The sequence below is a fragment of the Eulemur rufifrons genome, chromosome 7, assembly GCF_041146395.1.
Source record: "Eulemur rufifrons isolate Redbay chromosome 7, OSU_ERuf_1, whole genome shotgun sequence".
Lineage (NCBI taxonomy): Eukaryota > Metazoa > Chordata > Mammalia > Primates > Lemuridae > Eulemur > Eulemur rufifrons.
Window position 1 is genome coordinate 203,246,313 of NC_090989.1, and position 19,318 is coordinate 203,265,630.

The window sequence follows — 19,318 nt, forward strand, 5'->3', positions numbered from 1 at the left end:
GCAACTACTACTATTGGCACTATTTATTGATAATCTAGTTGGTTCCAGGGACTTGCTGTGTGCTTCTTATTTGATATTTCATTGTGTAGGTATTATTGTCACCTGTTTACAGATGAAATAACCAACCCTCAGAGGGTGGAATAACCAAGTAACAACAGGGTCTAAACCCATGATAGCCAATCCCCAAGCTTAAACCATTCATATTACAGAGGATCAGCATTTGTGACATTTGTCACAAATTGTATCAACTTTAGATTTTGTCAACACTATTAGTGTGATAATTAGAAATTTTTATACAGTTCTTCAGTTTCACTTCTCAGTGGAGTTATAATTGGGACAGAGGTCATCCAGTGTCTGCTCAAGAGCAGCCCACAGGAGGCCTGTGGGCAGAAGCAGGGCAGTGTCTACTCCTGCGGCCTTTCAGGAGCCCCAGTCCTGGTTCTCCTCACTGTGCCCTCCCTCCTGCTAGTCTCTCATCACTCGCTTCTTGTTTATACCTAGGTCTCGCTCCTTTATTCTCGCAGTCCAAGTCATTTAAAGGTTACGGCTATGGGCCATGGAAGGCTGTCCTTGAGTTTGCTTATTTACTGTTTTACCAGTGTTATTTGTTTTTCCCCAAGGGAAAAATATATTTTGCTGTATGACTTTCCAGACTACTCCATTCTAATTTAGGAACCAAGCAGATTAAGGAAGTAGCTCTCACTTCCTCATTTCTTATGCATTTTAAAGCAAATAAGCACACCATCCAATTAAAAACTGGATTAAATCACAAGTTATCACACAGCCTGCTACACAAGAGGATACATACAACTTCTGGGTACTGAATGCTGCACAATGAGTGTGTGTAGGTGAGTGTGTGCGAGAGCATGTGGGTGTGTGAGTGTGTGATTGTGTGTGTGAGTGTGTGTGATTGTGTATGTGAGAGTGTGAGACTGTGTGTGTGTGGAAAGGGGTGTATACACCATGGCTCCCTAAAACCTAGCTTCCAGCATTGTTGGTTCTTATATTAGGATGAGATGAGGCCTCTTCAAAAGACTTGAAACCGTCAAACTACCTGCAAGTAGAAACACACAGATGAGTCAAATTAAGGAACTTCATTTTCTCACTTGTAATCCTAGGGATTATTTAATGGAATGCTTAGGAACAAAATGAGCATAAAAATTCAGCTAGAATAAGCATTCACATTAAGATAAGGTTTATAAAACTGTGGTGGATGAATCACTGGCTTCAGAATCACCCCTGAAGCTGGTTGAAAATTCAGGTTTGGAGCCGGGTGTGGTGGCTCACGCCTGTAATCCAGCACTTTTGGAGGCTGAGGCAGGAGGACTGCTTGAGGCTGGAAGTTTGAGACCAGCTTGAGCAACATAGCGAGATCCTGTCTCTAAAAGAAAAATTAGCCAGGTGTGGCAGTGGTGCACACCTATAGTCCTAACTACTTGGGAGGCTGAGGTAGGAGGATGGCTTGAGCCCCCGGGTTCAAGGTTACAGTGAGCTATGATTGCACCACTACACTCCAGCCAGGGTGACAGAGTGAGATCTTGTCTCAAAAAAAAAAAAAAAAAAGAAAGAAAGAAAATTCATATTTGGGGCTCCTCTATTAGGCCCACTGAATCAGAGTCTCTGGAAGGAGCCTCAGGAATCTGCATTTTTCACAAACTCCAGATAATTCTATGATCCTGACATGGAGAATTATTTCCCTCATAATGGTGTTTTTCCCCATACAAGTGTAAACCTCTCTAAATACTTTCTTTAGCATTCAGGTTGGACATGATGAAATATAAATGTGTGTGTTACTCAGTTCAGGTTTACCTCTGTGTCCCCAGAGAGGAGGGGATGAAGTAAGGGACAACTTGGGTCCCTTCCAATTTCCCTTTCTTTGCCTCAGTCTCTTTTCACACTTTATTGTGAGAGTTCATCAAAATAAATAATCTACATATATTCTAATTATTGTAAAAATATTAAAAGTTCATACCTAACCATACAATGCACATTATTGTTCATAAGCAAAAGTAAAATGATGATGTGGTTTATATTTTTTCTGTGTAAAGAAACTAAAGTAAAAATCTTTCTTAACTGAAATTAAAGAAATATTTTAGAATGAATATTTGCAAGCTCCTTATGCTTAAAAATTATGTGAATAAGTTTCATTTCAATGTCATTTAAAGTTTCATGATATCTGATAACAGTTTATATTTTCAAAATTTTCTATATTCACAAAATTTTTTGACAAATTGTAATTTTTGCCACTCTCCGTAAGGCCTGAGTTTGACGTGGACATAAAATCCTAATAAAATACCAAGGAACACATTTCTATTTGCAGTGTTTCCCTTGTAGGGGGGACAGCCACCAGGCAGAGAGGCTTTCTGGGCTGCATTAGGTCTCTGCGATTGAACGGGATGTCAGTGGATCTGGAAGAAAGAGCCACAATGACACCAGGGGTGGAGCCAGGGTGTGCAGGACACTGCAGCAGCTACGGACACTTGTGTCGCAATGGAGGGAGATGTAGAGAGAAACGCAGAGGGATCGCTTGTGACTGTGCCTTCTCTGCCTACGACGGGCCATTCTGCTCAGATGGTAAGTGTGGCCAGGGAGCAGATAACGGAGAAAATGCGGGAAACCTGGCATTTGGCGTTATAAAGGATAATATTGAGTAATTATTTGAAATACAATCAATTCTGTTTCAAATAACTCTACTGAATATGGAAAGGGTATGACTGTCTTTGAAAACCTAGGGCTGTCAGTCTTCTCTGCATTTCTTACATGGAAGATCTCTGTGTTACCTCCCGTTTTCTGTTGAGTGCTAATCCTCTAGGAATGATTTGGTTTTCAAAACTCTGTCCTTGGGTTATTCTGATTTTAAAATCATTAAAGCATCATTTTTTTAAAAATTATTTTAATTTTTTAGAGATGGAGTCTGGCTGTATTGCTTAGGCTGGACTCAAACTCCTGGTCTCAGGCAATCCTTCTGCTCATTGTTATTTATGACAATGACTTGAAGTGATGCAAAAAGACATTTTAAAATTGCCTTTTCTTATAAACCAAGCATATTAACTAGGAAAGGAAATGCATATTTAATTAAATGTTGACATGTCATTAAGGGGATCATTCTGACACTTTGCCCTAAGGTGTTTAAGTATCTGTTCTTGGAGGAGTATAGTGGAGTATCACACAGCTTCTGCTCAAGTATAAGTCATATTTTGAAAGGAAGGAAGGAACTGGCTTTGGTATTAAATATACTATACTAACTTCCTGAATATACTTGGGTTTGTAAGACTTTTAAGTATTGAGTCATCAAAGCTAAATTTAATAGCTTTTTAAATGTGTCTGGTCTGTCACCCATATATCATATTTAGCAGCACATTGGGCTTTAATTGCTACATAAATTGTGTGACTTTCAAAAGAATTTTGAAATTAGTTATCTAGAATTCGCTGAAATTTTCAAAAAAGCACCTTCATAAGTCTTCTGTTAGTGCTCTTGAATGAATTATAACTTAAGATCTATGTGTGATAACAAATAACATAGTTCTGGCACAAATACAGAGCCTTCTTCCCATCTGAAGGTCAACTTCAAGGTGACCACTTCCTCATGAGCACAAGAGTCAATTTCTAAATAGTTCCTAGTCCACATTTGCTAAGTGAAATTTAAAAGTTATTTTGTAACCTAAAATTATATTAGACATAGAGATTGCATTGTGGGTGAATGGGAAATGGCCCTCCAGTGGCTATGGGGTAAATTATAGTTAGATTACTTAATCTAATAAGAATGATCTGGATTTACAGCAAATTCTTTATATTCTAAGGAACTAGAAAAAGTGAAACAGTAATCTAAGACAATGAGCACCTTTCAACATCTTCCTTTTATTTATAAGTATATTTGGGGTCTGTGTGTTTGTGTGTGTGTATGTGTGTACTAAACACATTTTGGGAGTTAATCTGATATAAAATTAAAATGTCAACCTATTATAAAATGTTTTAGGGGAAGCTGAAAAGCTTTTCATCATCATCTCTCTCTCACAGAACACTGCAGACATCACTTTGGATTAGCTTTTATTTTCTGGTAAACAGTAAATCTGAGAACGATCTTTGACATAAAAGAAAATTATTAAATTCTAATTTTGAAGAAGGGTTGGTCCTCAAATCATCCTCTTACTAGCTACTGAAGGAGATCTGTTTCATGCTTCCTACAAAGCAATAGATTTTTAAAGAAGAGGTGAAATTTAAATTAAAAAAGCCTTTGTCCTCTGAGAGACACTGACAGAATGGCCATATAGGGAGCTCTGTAAACCCTCTCCCATGTAAGACAGCCATGACTGCTAAAAATTGTTATTTAAAAAACCCAACTATTTAAAGTCTCTAGAAAATCTCCTGAGGGAGTACATCAAATGAAGAAACATTTGTTAATCTTAGTAATAACAGTAAGAGTTTGAGGCATTTCAGCCAAGGCCCATTCCCTGCACCACCCTATCCCCAGCCCAGCATGACGGAAGCTCTACTTTATGTGGGGATAGCCAAGAAGCCAGAGTTTCCTTTCTCCCTAGTTCCTACTCCAAAAATACTGCTTTATTCCCAAGATTGGGTGCCTGCATTTCTCATCACCCCCAGCTTTGTGTGGCAGGACTTCTATCCAGGCAGAAGCAACTGAGACATCTGGGGCTTCCTTGCTACACCAAGTACTGATTTCCAGGACAGAAGCTCTTCAGGTGTGGCAGCTTGAGAATACCGGGTCTCAGTTGCCCTCACTCCAGCTTGCTTATAAGTAAAGTTTCCACCACCAGGAGAGGCAAGGCATGAGGTCACCATGCCCAACCTGTGCACTACTTGTAAGCAAAGGTTTCACTCTAAAGAAGCAGGCCACTGTCACTGCCCACAGCTGCAGAACAGTGAGACAGAGATTTGAAAACACAGAGTTCTGTCTGTAGCCCTCCCCAAATGAACTGATTTTATTTGAAACAGAGTATGGATAAGTGCAAGCCTATTGGTACTTTCAAAAACAGTGAAGATTCTGGTGGTAAGCAATTAAGAGGAGGTTGATAGTTCCAAAAGAGCAACACATTAAGTCATAGACAAACTAGAAATTGAACAAAAAAAAAAACAAGGAATGAGACAGCTAAGATTCCTCCTAGAGTATAAACAAGTTTCAGTGACTGGAACCAAGACAAGTTCAGCAAAGGGGGCTGAATTTAATTGGCTCAGACTGTGGAGCAATTTATGCCCTGGAGCACTACTGAATACAATAAAGCAAACAGCAGACAAGAAGTGAAGCTAACATCTGGGTATGATACCAACAGCAGCAGGTGGGTTAACACAAAGAAGAGGTAAAGAGACAAAGAGAGCCTTGAGAAAACAGGTGATTGTGCACATGCCCAAGGATATACTCTGTGAGGAGTGACGTCAGAGGCTACACACTTGGGAAACAGACTTCACTGAAATAGTCCAGCCGAGTCACTAAACTAACAAGAAATCAACAGCAACAGCAGCAGCCATAGGGAGAATCTATATCCAGAAGTGTTATAATATGTTATCTACAATGCCAAATTTTCAGCCAAAATAAAAAGTCATGAGACATGCAAAGAAAGAAGAGAGTGTGATTCACACATAGAGGGAAAAAGCAGGCAAGAGAAACTGTCTTTGAGAAAGTCCAGACACCAGGACGTTGGTACTCTAAGACAGAACTCTGCCAACCTCCTCATTTGCTGGCAAATGAATAAACTCTTCTTTCCTTCTCTTCAAACCACTTATCCTTGTTCTTGTGATGCAGTCTCAGGGACAAGTAACAAGAGCAGTGAGTCACCAGGAGGCTATGCCCAGTGCGGGGAGTTAGCTACGCTCCCCACAAAAGTTCGGGTCCCTCAGACAGGGGTCGTCACAAAGGATGAAAAAATAGTAGGAAACAGAAATAAAAATAATACACAGAGCCAAAGATATAGTTTATAAAGTAAAGATTTATGAAGATAGATAAAGCAGGGTACCCGGAAGGTTACATCTCTTTCTGCAGAAATGTAACCAAGACTGAAGTTTTACACAGATACTTATAGCACGGGTACAGGTTTTTGGTTGCCAAGGGTTTACATAATAATAGGTAGTTTGATTTAGGGTCAAAGTCTTCTAAAAGGCTACTATAGATCCTTCAACTAACTCTATCTAGGTGAACAATGAGTTATAAAATCTTCCTAGGCAAACTTCTAAGTTTTATGATAAGGCTATTACTTTAGCAAAAACAGAGACATTGTGGCTTTGGTTATTATGTATTAGAAACAGAGATTTCAGAAGTCAAGCATGAGCTGTCTCTTACACTATTTACTTTAACTGCATGGTTCCGCTCGGGCAGCATGTCTTATGATCAGCTCTCCTCCCTGGCGGCCTGTCTTTGTTGCTCAGCTCCAGCATCCTGTGACTCTAGGGAAGACCTGCTTTGTCTTTCAAAACAGGTGAGAGCCATAGGCCCAGATAGTAGCAGTTGCCTTGGAAAGCAGCTGCTACCTACCGCTGAGACGCCCTCCTGAGGCAAGGCAGCTTTTGATATGTGAACTAACACGTTTACGTTTTCCTTCAGAGCAAAGCCTTGAAAGACTTCTGAAATCATATCTGTCTCTAAAAATATGTGGGACATTTCTACAAATCAATATTTCTTAGGCTCAACAGCCCAGGAATCATGTAATGGAGCCTGCTGTCCAGGTGCACAGTCTTGCCTGGAGGCACAGAGGTAAGGCCTAGAGACACAGAGTTAAGGGTCAGTGAAGAAAAAAATAATCTGAGTTCCTTCAGAATAGAGGAGGGGGGAAAAAACAAGGAAAAAAAAATAATTTTAGGTGACTGTGAACATTAACTGTATATAACTATAATCTCAATCCATTAAAAAGCATTCATGAGAGGTTCTACCCTATAAAATAAAAAAAAATATTAAGAATTTCCAAATGTGGATTCAGAAGTGGCATTAAATGAGGATAAAAGATTTAGAAAAACTGAAGATAAGGACTTTAGGTACTTAATACATACTTCTGGGTTTTTTTAATTTATTTTTAATTTTTTTTTTTTTTTTTTTAAGAATTTCAGTTACTCTATATACTTTTGACATTGGAATAGATTTTTTTTTTTTTTTTTTGAGACAAAGCCTCACTCTGTTGCCTGGGCTAGAGTGTCATGGCATCAGCCTAGCTCACAGCAACCTCAAACTCCTGGGCTCAAGCAATCCTCCTGCCTCAGCCTCCCAAGTAGCTGGGACTAAAGGCATGCACCACCATACCCGGCTGATTTTTTCTATATATATATTTTTAGTTGTCCAGCTAATTTCTTTCTATTTTTTTAATAGAGATGGGGTCTCGCTCTTGCTCAGGCTGGTCTCAAACTCCTGAGCTCAAATGATCTGCCCGCCTCATCCTCCCAGAGTGCTAGGATTACAGGCATGAGCCACCGCACCCAGCCTGGAATAGATCTTTTAAGATCTGTTCAGAGTTGCCAAGGTCTACTTTAGAATTCATGAAAAAAGAAACTGGAATAGATCTTTTACGATCTGTTCAGAAAAACTGGAATAGATCTTTTATGATCTGTTCAGAGTTACCAAGGTCTACTTTAGAATTCATGAAAAAAGAAACTGTTCAGTGTACTACCTAGCTGAAGAACCAAGATTAGATGCCATCAATTGAAATACATGGTAGTCTTTATTTCACACTGACATGTAAGAAGCGTAAATTGACTATGTTTCAAAAACAAATAAAAGAATTCTATCAATGCCTGCTTGGCATAGACTTTAGATCTAACTTGTTTACCACCTATACCATCTATAAACAGGATATGATAATTTGGCCAGGTACTCAAGATTAAAGTTTGAGGATATAATTGGGGTTTCCCTTTTAAAACCACTGATATCTACCTTGCATGGTCCTCAAACATAGGCCAGGAAAAAAAAAAAAAAAGTCCAGATACCAGACTTAGCAGGCAAAAATTCCAAAGCTGCTGTTATAAATATGTTCAAAGAAGCAAAAGTAACCATATTCTATGGATTAAATGTTTATATCCCCCCAAAATTCGTATGTCCCAATCACCAACATGATAGTTTGTAGAGGTGGGGCCTTTGGTAGGTGATTAAGTTTAGGTAATTCGGTCATGAGGATGAAGCTCCCATGATGGGATTAGTGCCATTATAATAATAAGAAGAGATCAGAGCCCTCTCTCTCCCGCTATGTGAGGATATAACAAGAAGGAGGCCACCTGCAAACCAGAAAGAAGGTTGTCACCAGACACCCAATCTGTTGGTACCTTGATTGCAGACTCTCCAACCTCCAGAATTGTTGGGAGTAGGGAAACTTTGTTGTTTGAGCCATCCAGTTTATGGTATTAATATTTTGGTATAGCAGCCTACACAGACTAAGACATCATGCTGAAAGGAGTGAGAGAAAGTATGATTACAGTATCTCATCAAATGTAGAATTATAATAGATAAAAAATTTAAGAAGAACAAATAGAAATTCTGGCATCAAAAAGTACAATAATTGAAATGGAAAATTCCCTGCAAAGACTCAACAGTAAATTTGTACTGGCAGAAGAAAAACTCAGCAAACTTGAAGATGGATCAAGAGAGATTATATATCCTGAAGAATAAAGAGAAATAATAATGAATAAAAATGAACATCATCACAGAAGCATCAGACATAATTAAATACACCAACGTACACATAACTGATAATACCAGAAGGAGAGGAGAGAAAGGATCAAAAACTTTTTGAAAAATTATGCTTAAAAATATCCCCAAATAAGTGAAAATCATTAATGTGCACATGCAGAAGCTCAATGAAATCCAGGTAGGATAAACACACAGAAATCCATACATAGACACATCTTAGTAAAAATGTTGAAAGCTGAATTCAAAAAGGAAACCTTAAGAGCAATAAGAGAAATAACTCATGTACAAGAGAACACCAAGATTAATATCAGAAACAAAGGGAGGCCACAAGTCAATTCCATGACATATTCAAAGCAATAAAAGAAGACAACTATCATTAAGAAACCTACACCCATCAAAATTATCTTTCAAAAAAGAAAGAATAGGGTCGATCTAGTGTTCAGTAGCACAATAGGGTGACTATAGTTAATTGTATATTTCAAAATAACTAGAAGTATGGAATTGCAATGTTCCTAACACAAAGAAATAATAAATGTTTAAGGTAATGGCTATTCCAATTACTCTGATTTACTCATTACACATTGAATGCTTGTATCAAAATATCATGGCACCCCATAAATATGTACAACTTTGTATCCATAAAAATAAAAAAATATTTTTTAAATGATAGTGAAATAAAGATATTTCCAGATTTTAAAACAAAGACAATTCATCACTAGCAGGCCTGCATTAAATCAAATAACAAAGAACATTCTTCAGTCTGAAGGAAGTAACCCCAGACAGTAATTTGAATCTGCACAAAAATCAAACAGCACTGATAAAGGTTAAGTTGGTAGATAATTATGAAAGAAAGTAAATGGCATATCTTGTCCTTTCTGTGCTTAACTGATTTAAAAATCAATTGTGTAAAACTATAAAAGAGAATATATAAATATATAATATATATTTGTATTGGTAGGCCTATAAAAATACAGTATATTTAAAAATAACAGCACAGAGGAGTCAAGTAGGAGCAAAGCTGTAGTGAAATAAGGAAATGACACCAGATGGTAACATAAATCCCAGGTTAAAGAAAAAAGAACCAGAAATGGTAAATAAGAGAGTTAATATCACAAAGTTTATAAATACATACTTGTACTTTTTCTATTTCTCAGACTTTTTTAAAGACATCAAATTATATAAAATAATAATTACAACAATGTAGTGTTGGGTTTGGTATGTATAACAACAGCTCAAAAAGACAGTCAAAGAAATAGAGCTACATCAAAGTAACTTTTTATATCTCACTTGTGTTAAGTTATTGTAAATCTGAAGCAGATTCTGATAAGATACATAAGTCCTAGAGCAATCACTAAAGAAAATAAAACAAAAAATTATGGTGAAGCATATTAAGAAGATTATATACCAAAACCTGGTAGGATTTATTTCAGGATTTCAGGAATGGTTCAACATATGAAAATCAGTCAATGTGTTATACAAGACTAATAGAATAAGGGAAAAATACATGAATATCTTAATTGTTGCTGAAAAATGTAACAAACTCCAAACTCTTTCACAATTAAAAAAAACACTCAATAAACTAGGAATAGAAGAGAACTTCGTTAATGTGATAAAGGCTGTGTATATAAACCTGCAGCTAACATCATATTCAATGGTGAAAGCTTCTTCCCTAAAAGCAGGAACATAACAAGTGTGCCCAGTCTCACCCTTTTTATTTATCATAGTACTGGAATTCTATCCCGAGCAATTAAGCAACTAAGCAAATATATTGAAAATCCAGATATGTGCCTTCACATTATGGTCAATGCATTTTACAAGAAGTGCCAAGAAAATCCAATGGGGAAAAGATAGTCTCCAGGACAACTGGATATCCACATGCACATGCAAAAGAATGAAATTGGGCTTCTGTCTAACACATACACAAAACTGTACTCCAAATGCATTATAAACCTTGATGTAATAGCAAAAACTATAAAACTCTTAAAATATGGGAGAAAGAAAGAATAGATAAGTTGGACTTCATCAAAATTAAAAACTTTGGTTGTTCAAAGGACTCACTTTGAAGAAAAGTGAAAAGACAACCCAAAGAATAGAAGAAAATGTTTGCAAATCATGTATCTTGCAAGGATGTAGTATTCAAATTATTTTAAGAGGTCTTATAACTGAATAATAAAAATACAAGCCAATTAAATAAAGAGCAAAGCTTATAAATATATATTTCTTCAGCAAATATATACTCATGGCCAATGAACACATGAAAAGATGCTTGGCATCATTTGCCAGTAGAGAAATGCAGATCAAAGCCACAGTGAGTTATGACTTCATACCCACTAGGGTAGCTATAACTTAAAAGAAAGGCAGTAACAAATGTTGGTGAGGAAGAGAAGATGTTGAAACTCTCATAATTGCTGTTGGGAATGTAAAATGATACAGCTGTTTTGGAAAAAAATACTGTCAGTTCCTCAAAATGTTAAAGATAGAGTTATTATAAGACTGAACAAAATTTCTCTCCTGGGTATATGTTCCTAAGAGAAATGAAAATATGTGTCCACACAAAAATTTACATATGAATATTCATAGCAGCATTATTCATAATAGCCAAAAAGTAGAAACAACCCAAATGTCCATCAGCTGATGAATAGATCAATAAAATGTGGCATATCCATACAATGAAATATTACTCATAATGAAAAGGAATAAAATATTCAGACATGCTACAACATGGAGGAACCTTGAAAATATACTAAATGAAAGAAGTGAGACACAAAAGACCACATGTTGTATAATTCCACTGATAGGAAATCTCCAAAATAGGAATCTCTATAGAGACAGAAAATAGATTAATAGTTTCCTAGGCCGAGATGTTGGGAAGAAACAGGGAGGGACTGCTAATGAATATAAATGGGTATTTTTTTGGAGGCATGTAAAGATGGGGGATGGTGAAAATACTCAAATTGATTGTGGTGATGGTTGCACAAGTCTGTGAATATACTAAAAGACATAGAATTTTACACTGTAATTGAGTGTGTTGCATGGCAAAGGGATTATATCTTAATAAGGTTGTTTTAAAAATTAACATTTTGGGAAAAGATTTAAACCCAAAGATAAGAGTGATTACCTTCAAATTATACATTTATACTGGAAAATTAGTTATATGTAAATCTAAGGTGAAGATAATTTGGAGAATCCAATGAAATCTCTATTAAATTTTATTCAATTCTGCATTGTGAGTGTATTGGGATTTGTTACTTTTTTCTTCAAACTTTATTTTTTAAAAAACTTTAAAAAGTGAAAATAATCAAAACAACACAAGAAAGCATTTCACTATTATTTTATCTCCCAGAATATTTAAGGGTTGGATTCATTGGACTTATATTTTGTTACCATAACAAATTTATTTGTTGTTCCAGAGATTTCTGCATATTTTGAAACTGGCTCCTCAATGACCTATAATTTTCAAGAACATCACATCTTAAGTGAAAACTCCAGCGCCCTCGCCTCTTCATTGTATAGGGATGTAACCTTGACCAGAGAAATGATCACACTGAGTTTCCGAACCACGCGAACTCCGAGCTTATTGCTGTATGTGAGCTCTTTCTATGAGGAATACCTTTCAATTATCCTCGCCAACAATGGTGAATATCTTTTGTGTGAAGAAAAAAAAAACCCTGAATTAGAAAAAATAGGACTGTAATGACACAGGTCTTTTCAGCATTCAAGCTGCAAAGAAAGAAAATTGTATGCCCTCCACATCTTTTGATTTTTCAGTATTATCAGTAATGGTTATCATAACAGCTAGCATTTCAAGATTAAATTAGGATGCTTTTCTCCCAGTACAAATTTGATAATTTTACAGATTTGATATAAAATTATACATCTTATTGATAGCATGTCTTTCTTACTGCATAATGATCATCAAATTATGATGATTTGAAATATGATATCTGGATATATGACATATATCCCTGCTCATTCTAAGCAAAGTAGAGGAGTATTAATGTGGATGTCATAGTAAAACTACATAAAAGCCAATTTCCATAAGCAACAGAGAAATACAATTGCTCTTTATCCCATCAGTGGTTGAGAAACCAGTTATATCATTTTTATATAAGAAGAAGAGTGAAGTGATAGCCTCTCAAACAGTGGTAACTGGAGCATTGCAAGGCTTTCACAGTGGAACAGGAAGCCCAAGCTTTAAGTTTGTGTTAGGTAGTGAGTCAGCACAAAAATTTAATTTCTTGAAAAACCTACAAAAGCTCTTACTAACCGGATCTTTGTATAAGCCGTAAGAGATTTATGGGTAATAGAGGTGCATCTACGTAGGAATGCAGTGTGTGTGTTAGAAGATGTGAATACTATAGAAACCTTGTCTCCTGGCAAAACCTTTTCTCTTTCTCATTTTTTGATTATAGCAAAAGACTTTAGAAGAAAATTCTGACTGTAAAAATAATTTTTAATTATGCACATCAGTAACATATTAAAATAAGCCTTAATTATTAAAAGTCACAAGTATATAAACTGAATGTTGATATAATATTGCATGGAGTTTCATTTCATCAAATAAGTATCATAGTCATAATGAATTTAGATCTGAGTTCAGAGATTTTATGTGTAATTTAAACCTTTTCATTTAAGAAAAGTTTAGGAAGACTACTTATTATCAATGCATTTGGTCTTGACTTTTAGAATAGTATAGTTGGACTCAGAGTTTGGCGCTGGAGTAGCACTTAGGTAATCACTATTCCAGGAAAGATGACTGTTGGGTGTATCCAAATCTATGCTAAATAGATTCAAAAGTGCCTTAAGTAAATAATAATAATAAAAGTGCTCTAGAACCTGCAGTAAGAGTTTTGTAAAATATTTTAATTTTAAATGTCATTTGTTTTTTCTCTTTAGGAAGTTTTCAAATTAGGTACAAACTAGACAGACATCAAGATCCTGACGCTTTTAACTTTGATTTTAAAAACATGGCTGATGGGCACCTTCACCAGGTGAAGATTAGCAGAGAAGAAGCAGTGGTCATGGTAGAGGTAATGCAGCAACATCAAAGTCAAAATAGCCACATTATGGTTATGATTCTGAGAATGAGTAACCTAATGCAAAAATGTGATAATAAGTGTTAATAAAACAACCACCTATTCAGTATTGCTCTTCCATAAGTCAAGGATAGGAAGTCAAATGCAGCCAGGATTAGGAGAAGGAGAGGTGGTTGTTTATTTTGCTTTGTTTTGTGTGCTTAGCCATGTACTTCCATCAAAGTTATTGTTAATATTTTACCATTTAAAATACCAAAATGTCCTTATATGTTCTACTTTACTCAGTAGGGAAATTTTCCCTAGTTTATCACGGTGACTATTGGTGGAATCTGTTAGCTGATATTTCAGTGGGAACCTTCCCCATTCTGATTATAAAGCAACATATACTACAGCAATTCAGTCACAGGTAAAAAAGTACACAAGTATTCATTAACGTGGGAATATACAAGAAAATAAACCTGAGTAAGAACAGAGTAAGTAAATTACACATTGTCACTGACATTTGAAGGAAAATGTACTTTAAATCTGTACATAGAACAGCAATTCTTGGCTTTATGTTTCAGGTTTTCTCCATAGAATAAGTAAGTTTTTAAGCTTAAAACAGTTGATTCCGTCTTTTTTGTGGATTCTGCCAATTACAGATTCTTCCATTCTGAAGAAGGGTAAAGCCGGGAAGGGAGTAGACAGTGGGTGGAGAGGTAGCTGATGGCATCCTAGGAACTGCCTATAAGATAGCTTCCCATTCTAAATGATTAATTGTTCAGAGGTGGTTTCTTGATCCTTTCTAGGGGCACTTACCAGTGATTTATTTTTATCTTTTTTTCCCTGTTCTCCCTTTGCTTCCTTATCATTAAAATTGCATTTCCTTTTCATGTTTGCTTCTCATGGAACATCTAACAGGTTAACCAGAGCGCAAAGAAACAAGTCATCTTGTCCTCAGGGACAGAATTCAACGCTGTCAAATCCCTCATATTGGGAAAGTTTTTAGGTAAGTGGAAGAAAGAGCTTTTTCCCCAAAAACATCAGATCCTAAGTGTCATGTCACAGACTCTAAAAGCATTCATCATGCTGAAAGAAGCTCCTTGTCTTACTTGAATACTAATTTCCCGGTGAGTGACAATCAAGATGCAAACAGTACTCTTGCCTGAGTGTACCTATAATCATGAGTAAGTGCTGCTGTGAGACGTGTGAGGGTGTTCCTGGAAAAATACTTCCACACTTAACCTCCCACTTGGCAATCATGCATAATGGATCATGGTATTTTTATAATACCTCTTGAAAAGTGAAATGTTATCAAAGCAGATACAAAGTTCACAGATTATGCGTTAATCAGCATCAACTCCAGAGACCTCCATTTAATGATAAAACTAAGTTTGAGTTGAAGACAAGAGGAAGAAAATGTTTATTTTCTTTCAGCAGATGAATACGGTTGTAACCTGTCCTGAGTCTGACTTTGCCTATTGTTTCTGTCCTCTATGACTCTAGTATCCAACAGGAGAGGCGAGGAATGTTCATAAATACCTATTACACCAGGTAGAATGTTACAATAATTGCCTATCATACTGACAGGGAAGCATTTTTAAAAACACAGCTTAGCTTTAAACTTAATAACATAGTAACTGAGGAAAACAATCTTTTTAAAAGGCTATGTAAATCAATTAAGAAAACTATACTATATGTCATACGAAGGGGATCAAAATAGAATAATATTCATTATATGCATTTTTCTTTTCCTTTAAATACATAAGTACATGGAGTTGAAGATGTGTTAATGTTTTTATTTGAGGACAGTATATTAAAAGGCACGTAACTTATAGTATAAAAAACAAGTTCAAATTCAGCAATGAAGTGTATAGTCAGAAAGTTATAAATATTTATTTTGCCTGTGCCTAGAAGTAGAGATAATAATCAAATGTGAACTAAAATAAAATCTTAAGTCCCCCAGATGACTGAATGGACCCTCTCTTGGCCAAGGGGACCCCAGAAGTAGCCTAAAGCTGAGTTGCTGGCCATGAAAAGGGGGTCAGACATGCCCCCTTTCTTTCTTGGAGCTATCCTTTGTAACTCATTAAAAGGCTTAAGGCTATGCAAGACAAACCTTAAACCACACCCGTAGGTCATCAATTTACTTAATAGATCACTTGAGTCTGAGTATATGTCTGATGGCTTGTTTCTCTGATTAACAGACTTCCTTATCTTAAAACATTCGAGGCCTTTAGACAAAGCTTCATTTCTTTATCCTATTACAAATCAAAGAATCTTTAAACCCACCTATAACCTGTAATTCCCCCACCCCCCACTTTGAGATGTCCCGGCTTTTCAGGCCAGACCAATGTACGCCTTCCATGTATTGATCTGTGATGTTATGCGTAATTCCTGTCTCCTTGAAATGTATAAAACCAAACTGTAACCCAACCACGGAAAGTCCACTTGCTCAAGGCTTCTTGGGTGTGGCTCTCAGGCCATGGCCACACATATTTGACTCAAGGTAAACCTCTTTAAGTTATTTTACAGAGTTTGAGTTCTTTTCCATTGACAGAAAAATTAATAAAACACTTCATGTTCTGGATAGCAAATTTTTTGCTGCTTTCAGATCATTTAATAATTAAACGAAGACTACAATTTTATATTTAAGTTTAGGGTTATATAAGAAGTGCTTTCTTTAACTTATGGTAAATAGGCCAACAAGTTGACTAATAGTGAAGCCACTAATTTTCTAGAGAAAGTTACTCAAAACACTCTCTGCTAAGTTATCAGTATGTTTCTCATGAGTCCCTGTGAATCATTGATCCATCCATTTGTTCAAAAATACTTGGTGAGCAACAACTATGAACAGTTTATTAAGCATTGAGAAAGGCTCTGAACAAGAGAGACAATACCGACCCTCACATGTCACAAAAATTCACGTTAATAGGCAACATAGGCTAGTATGTGATCAATTCTAATAAAATAATGCTCATATCCAATCTAATTTATTAATATATACCTTAACATGCCTTTGACAAAAATGACCCAGCATCCATCATAATTAAAATGCTGTTATTATCTTGCCATTTGAGTAGTGTTACTTAATGAAGACCATTCAGATTGGTTATCACAAGATCAATTCAGAGTAAACCTATTTAAATGTAAACTCTTTAGATGTCTAATTTCCTACATAGCTTTGAATTTTATCTGAGATGTAGTCTTAAAGAATGTGAACACTTAAAATACTATAATCCAGTAAATGTGAACTATCATTTTGTAAATGGCTCCCTATTGAACAAATTTCAATTATCCCTATATAACCCTCTCCCTTAATTACTTGACCTTTTAAGATGTTTCCCAGAAATGACAGATGTTCTGCAAGACAAAGGACTTAAGATTCCAAAGGTCCCTGAACAAGATTCTTTTTGCCAAGAATCATCATCCCCCATGACCTTTCCCAATGCACATAGCCCCTTATAAGACACACCAGGACCAAGGCACCTGGCCCCTCCTTTCAAAGCCCATGGTCTCCCTTAGTCTGGGAGGTGGATTTGAGGCAACTTCTCATGTTCTCCTGGCAAGACATCTGTTGTATTAAAATTTCGTTTTTTCCTTGGCAACCCTCGTTGTCTCTATAATTGGATTTTTGTGTGACGATCAATTGGATCTAGACCGAAACCCCTTGCAGTTTTGACAACAATTTTGGTTACATTTTGTTTCTTCACCTGCTTTGGTACTATTGGTATTCTTTTTATTTTGCTGTGTATGTTTAAACAGTAACTTAAATACACACACACACACACACACACACACATATAAACAAAACAAAGTGCAGAAGCTGAGAATGTGTCTTTTTGACTGTTCCCAGAAAATTAAAAAAAAAAAAAGCCTGTAGATGGTTACACACTAATACAGCTGTGCTTATAAACCTTAGGAAGTTTATATTCTGGATAGAAGAAAATGCATTGCAGGATTGTATTTCAAACAGAGCTCTATATATGTGATAATGCCAAATAGTTTTCATAATTAAATATTTCTGGGAACTGCCTTTTGAGTTCTGTATGGAGATGTCACATAAGACATATAATTTTAACACTTAAAACTCAATTGACCTACATATTTTACATTACTTTTATGGTATGGTATTTGTCTCATTTAGAAGGGATGTTATATGTTGGGTCTGGGATTTGGATTTTACCTGACTTACAAGCTAGTAAGTTACACAAGACGATAACTGTTTTGTAATGCTGGCAGATGACGCGTAAGACTCCTGGTAGAGACAAAGGACTCTATTACTCATGGTACAGCAGGCCTCATGAGCATCAGCATGTTTGCATTGCATCCCTTTGGACCTCAAGTCTTAGGGGACAATGACAGGGGCCCAGATGAATGCTGCACCTGCAGTGAGTTTGCATTGCAGCTGAGGAACACTGAGCTTGGGGAATCCACTGATTTTATAGCAAGCAGTAAACAAGACTATGCTTTGTCCTGGAGGGAGATATGACCTCATTCCTCAAGGTTGCTTCCTCCAAATACAGCCTTGAGAAATGGCCTGAGTAAAGCACTAGCAGAGTCTTCCATTTCTTGGCAAACCTAGTAAAACAGGCAAACACTCAGAGCCAATGGTGGATCGCCTCTCCCAACATTATAAAACAAAAACACACAAAAAGTCTAAAAAAAATCAAGAAGATGAGAGATTTTGCAGGTTTTTTTCAAGAAAGATCAACAATTGACTATCTTTACCTGTAAAATGAGGAAGCTGGACTAAATTATTTCTAAGATTCCCTTTAGTAGAAAATTCTAAGATTTTCTAACTTAATCCATTAACCAGGAGTCAGTGGGGATTGCCAATGTCTTACGGTGTGTGAAATTATAAGTCAGCCAGACCAATGCCATCCAATAGAATTTTCTGTGATGATGAAATATCTGTGCTGTTCTATATGGCAGTCCCTACACACACTTGAAACAAGTGTGTTTTTAAGTGCTGGAAATGTGGCCAGTGTAACTGAGGGACTGAATTTGTTATTTTTTAAAATTTTAATTGATTTGAATTTCAGTGGTCACATGTAGCGATGTCTACTGTATTGCACAAGTGTAGAAGATTGTCCACTTATCTAGTCATTTCCTTCTTTAGATCAACCAAGTGGCACTCTTCTGTGAGATCAGACGTCTGTCTATTTGGCATGAGTTCAGTGGGCTCGGAAGGCAGCCCTACCTCAAATATTCTTTTTTCTACAACTTCAAGTGCTAATGTTTCAAATTCCATATTAGAGATCCATTCCCTTGGCCTAATGCCTTGCCTTCTGCTAAAATACTCATACTCCTAAGAGTGTGAACAAAAACCATAATCAGGGATTTATGCACAAGTAAATTTACTCAGGAGCAGACTTTGATGGAAGAGAAGAGAGAATTAGAAGGGGCCTGGATGCAGGACCACACAGGTGGAGACAGCACGGGAAGGGAGGCCAGATGGGTCAACATACATTTTTGGTTACAGCTAATCAGCTAAGAGGAGCAAAAGTGAAGGGCTTTGACAGTGTTGCCATGCCAAGGTAACAGGGGAGTCATATATATACACATGTCAACACAGTAGGAATTAAGTTTTACTAAAAATTTGTTCTATGAAAATCGCCAGCAGTGCTGGTTAAAAGCTGGGAGTACATAATTACCCTTAAATCATCAATGTTTTTATTCA

General features: G+C 36.4%; 1 protein-coding gene across 1 annotated transcript in view; it reads left to right on the forward strand.

The window, feature by feature from the left end:
* Positions 1-19,318, forward strand: part of LOC138387136 (contactin-associated protein-like 3) — a 211,636-nt gene that overhangs the window by 185,165 nt on the left and 7,153 nt on the right. The window contains 4 exon segments of the mRNA XM_069474040.1: positions 2,335-2,574; positions 12,031-12,255; positions 13,517-13,650; positions 14,557-14,644. Of these exon segments, the coding sequence (XP_069330141.1) occupies positions 2,335-2,574; positions 12,031-12,255; positions 13,517-13,650; positions 14,557-14,644 (687 nt within the window).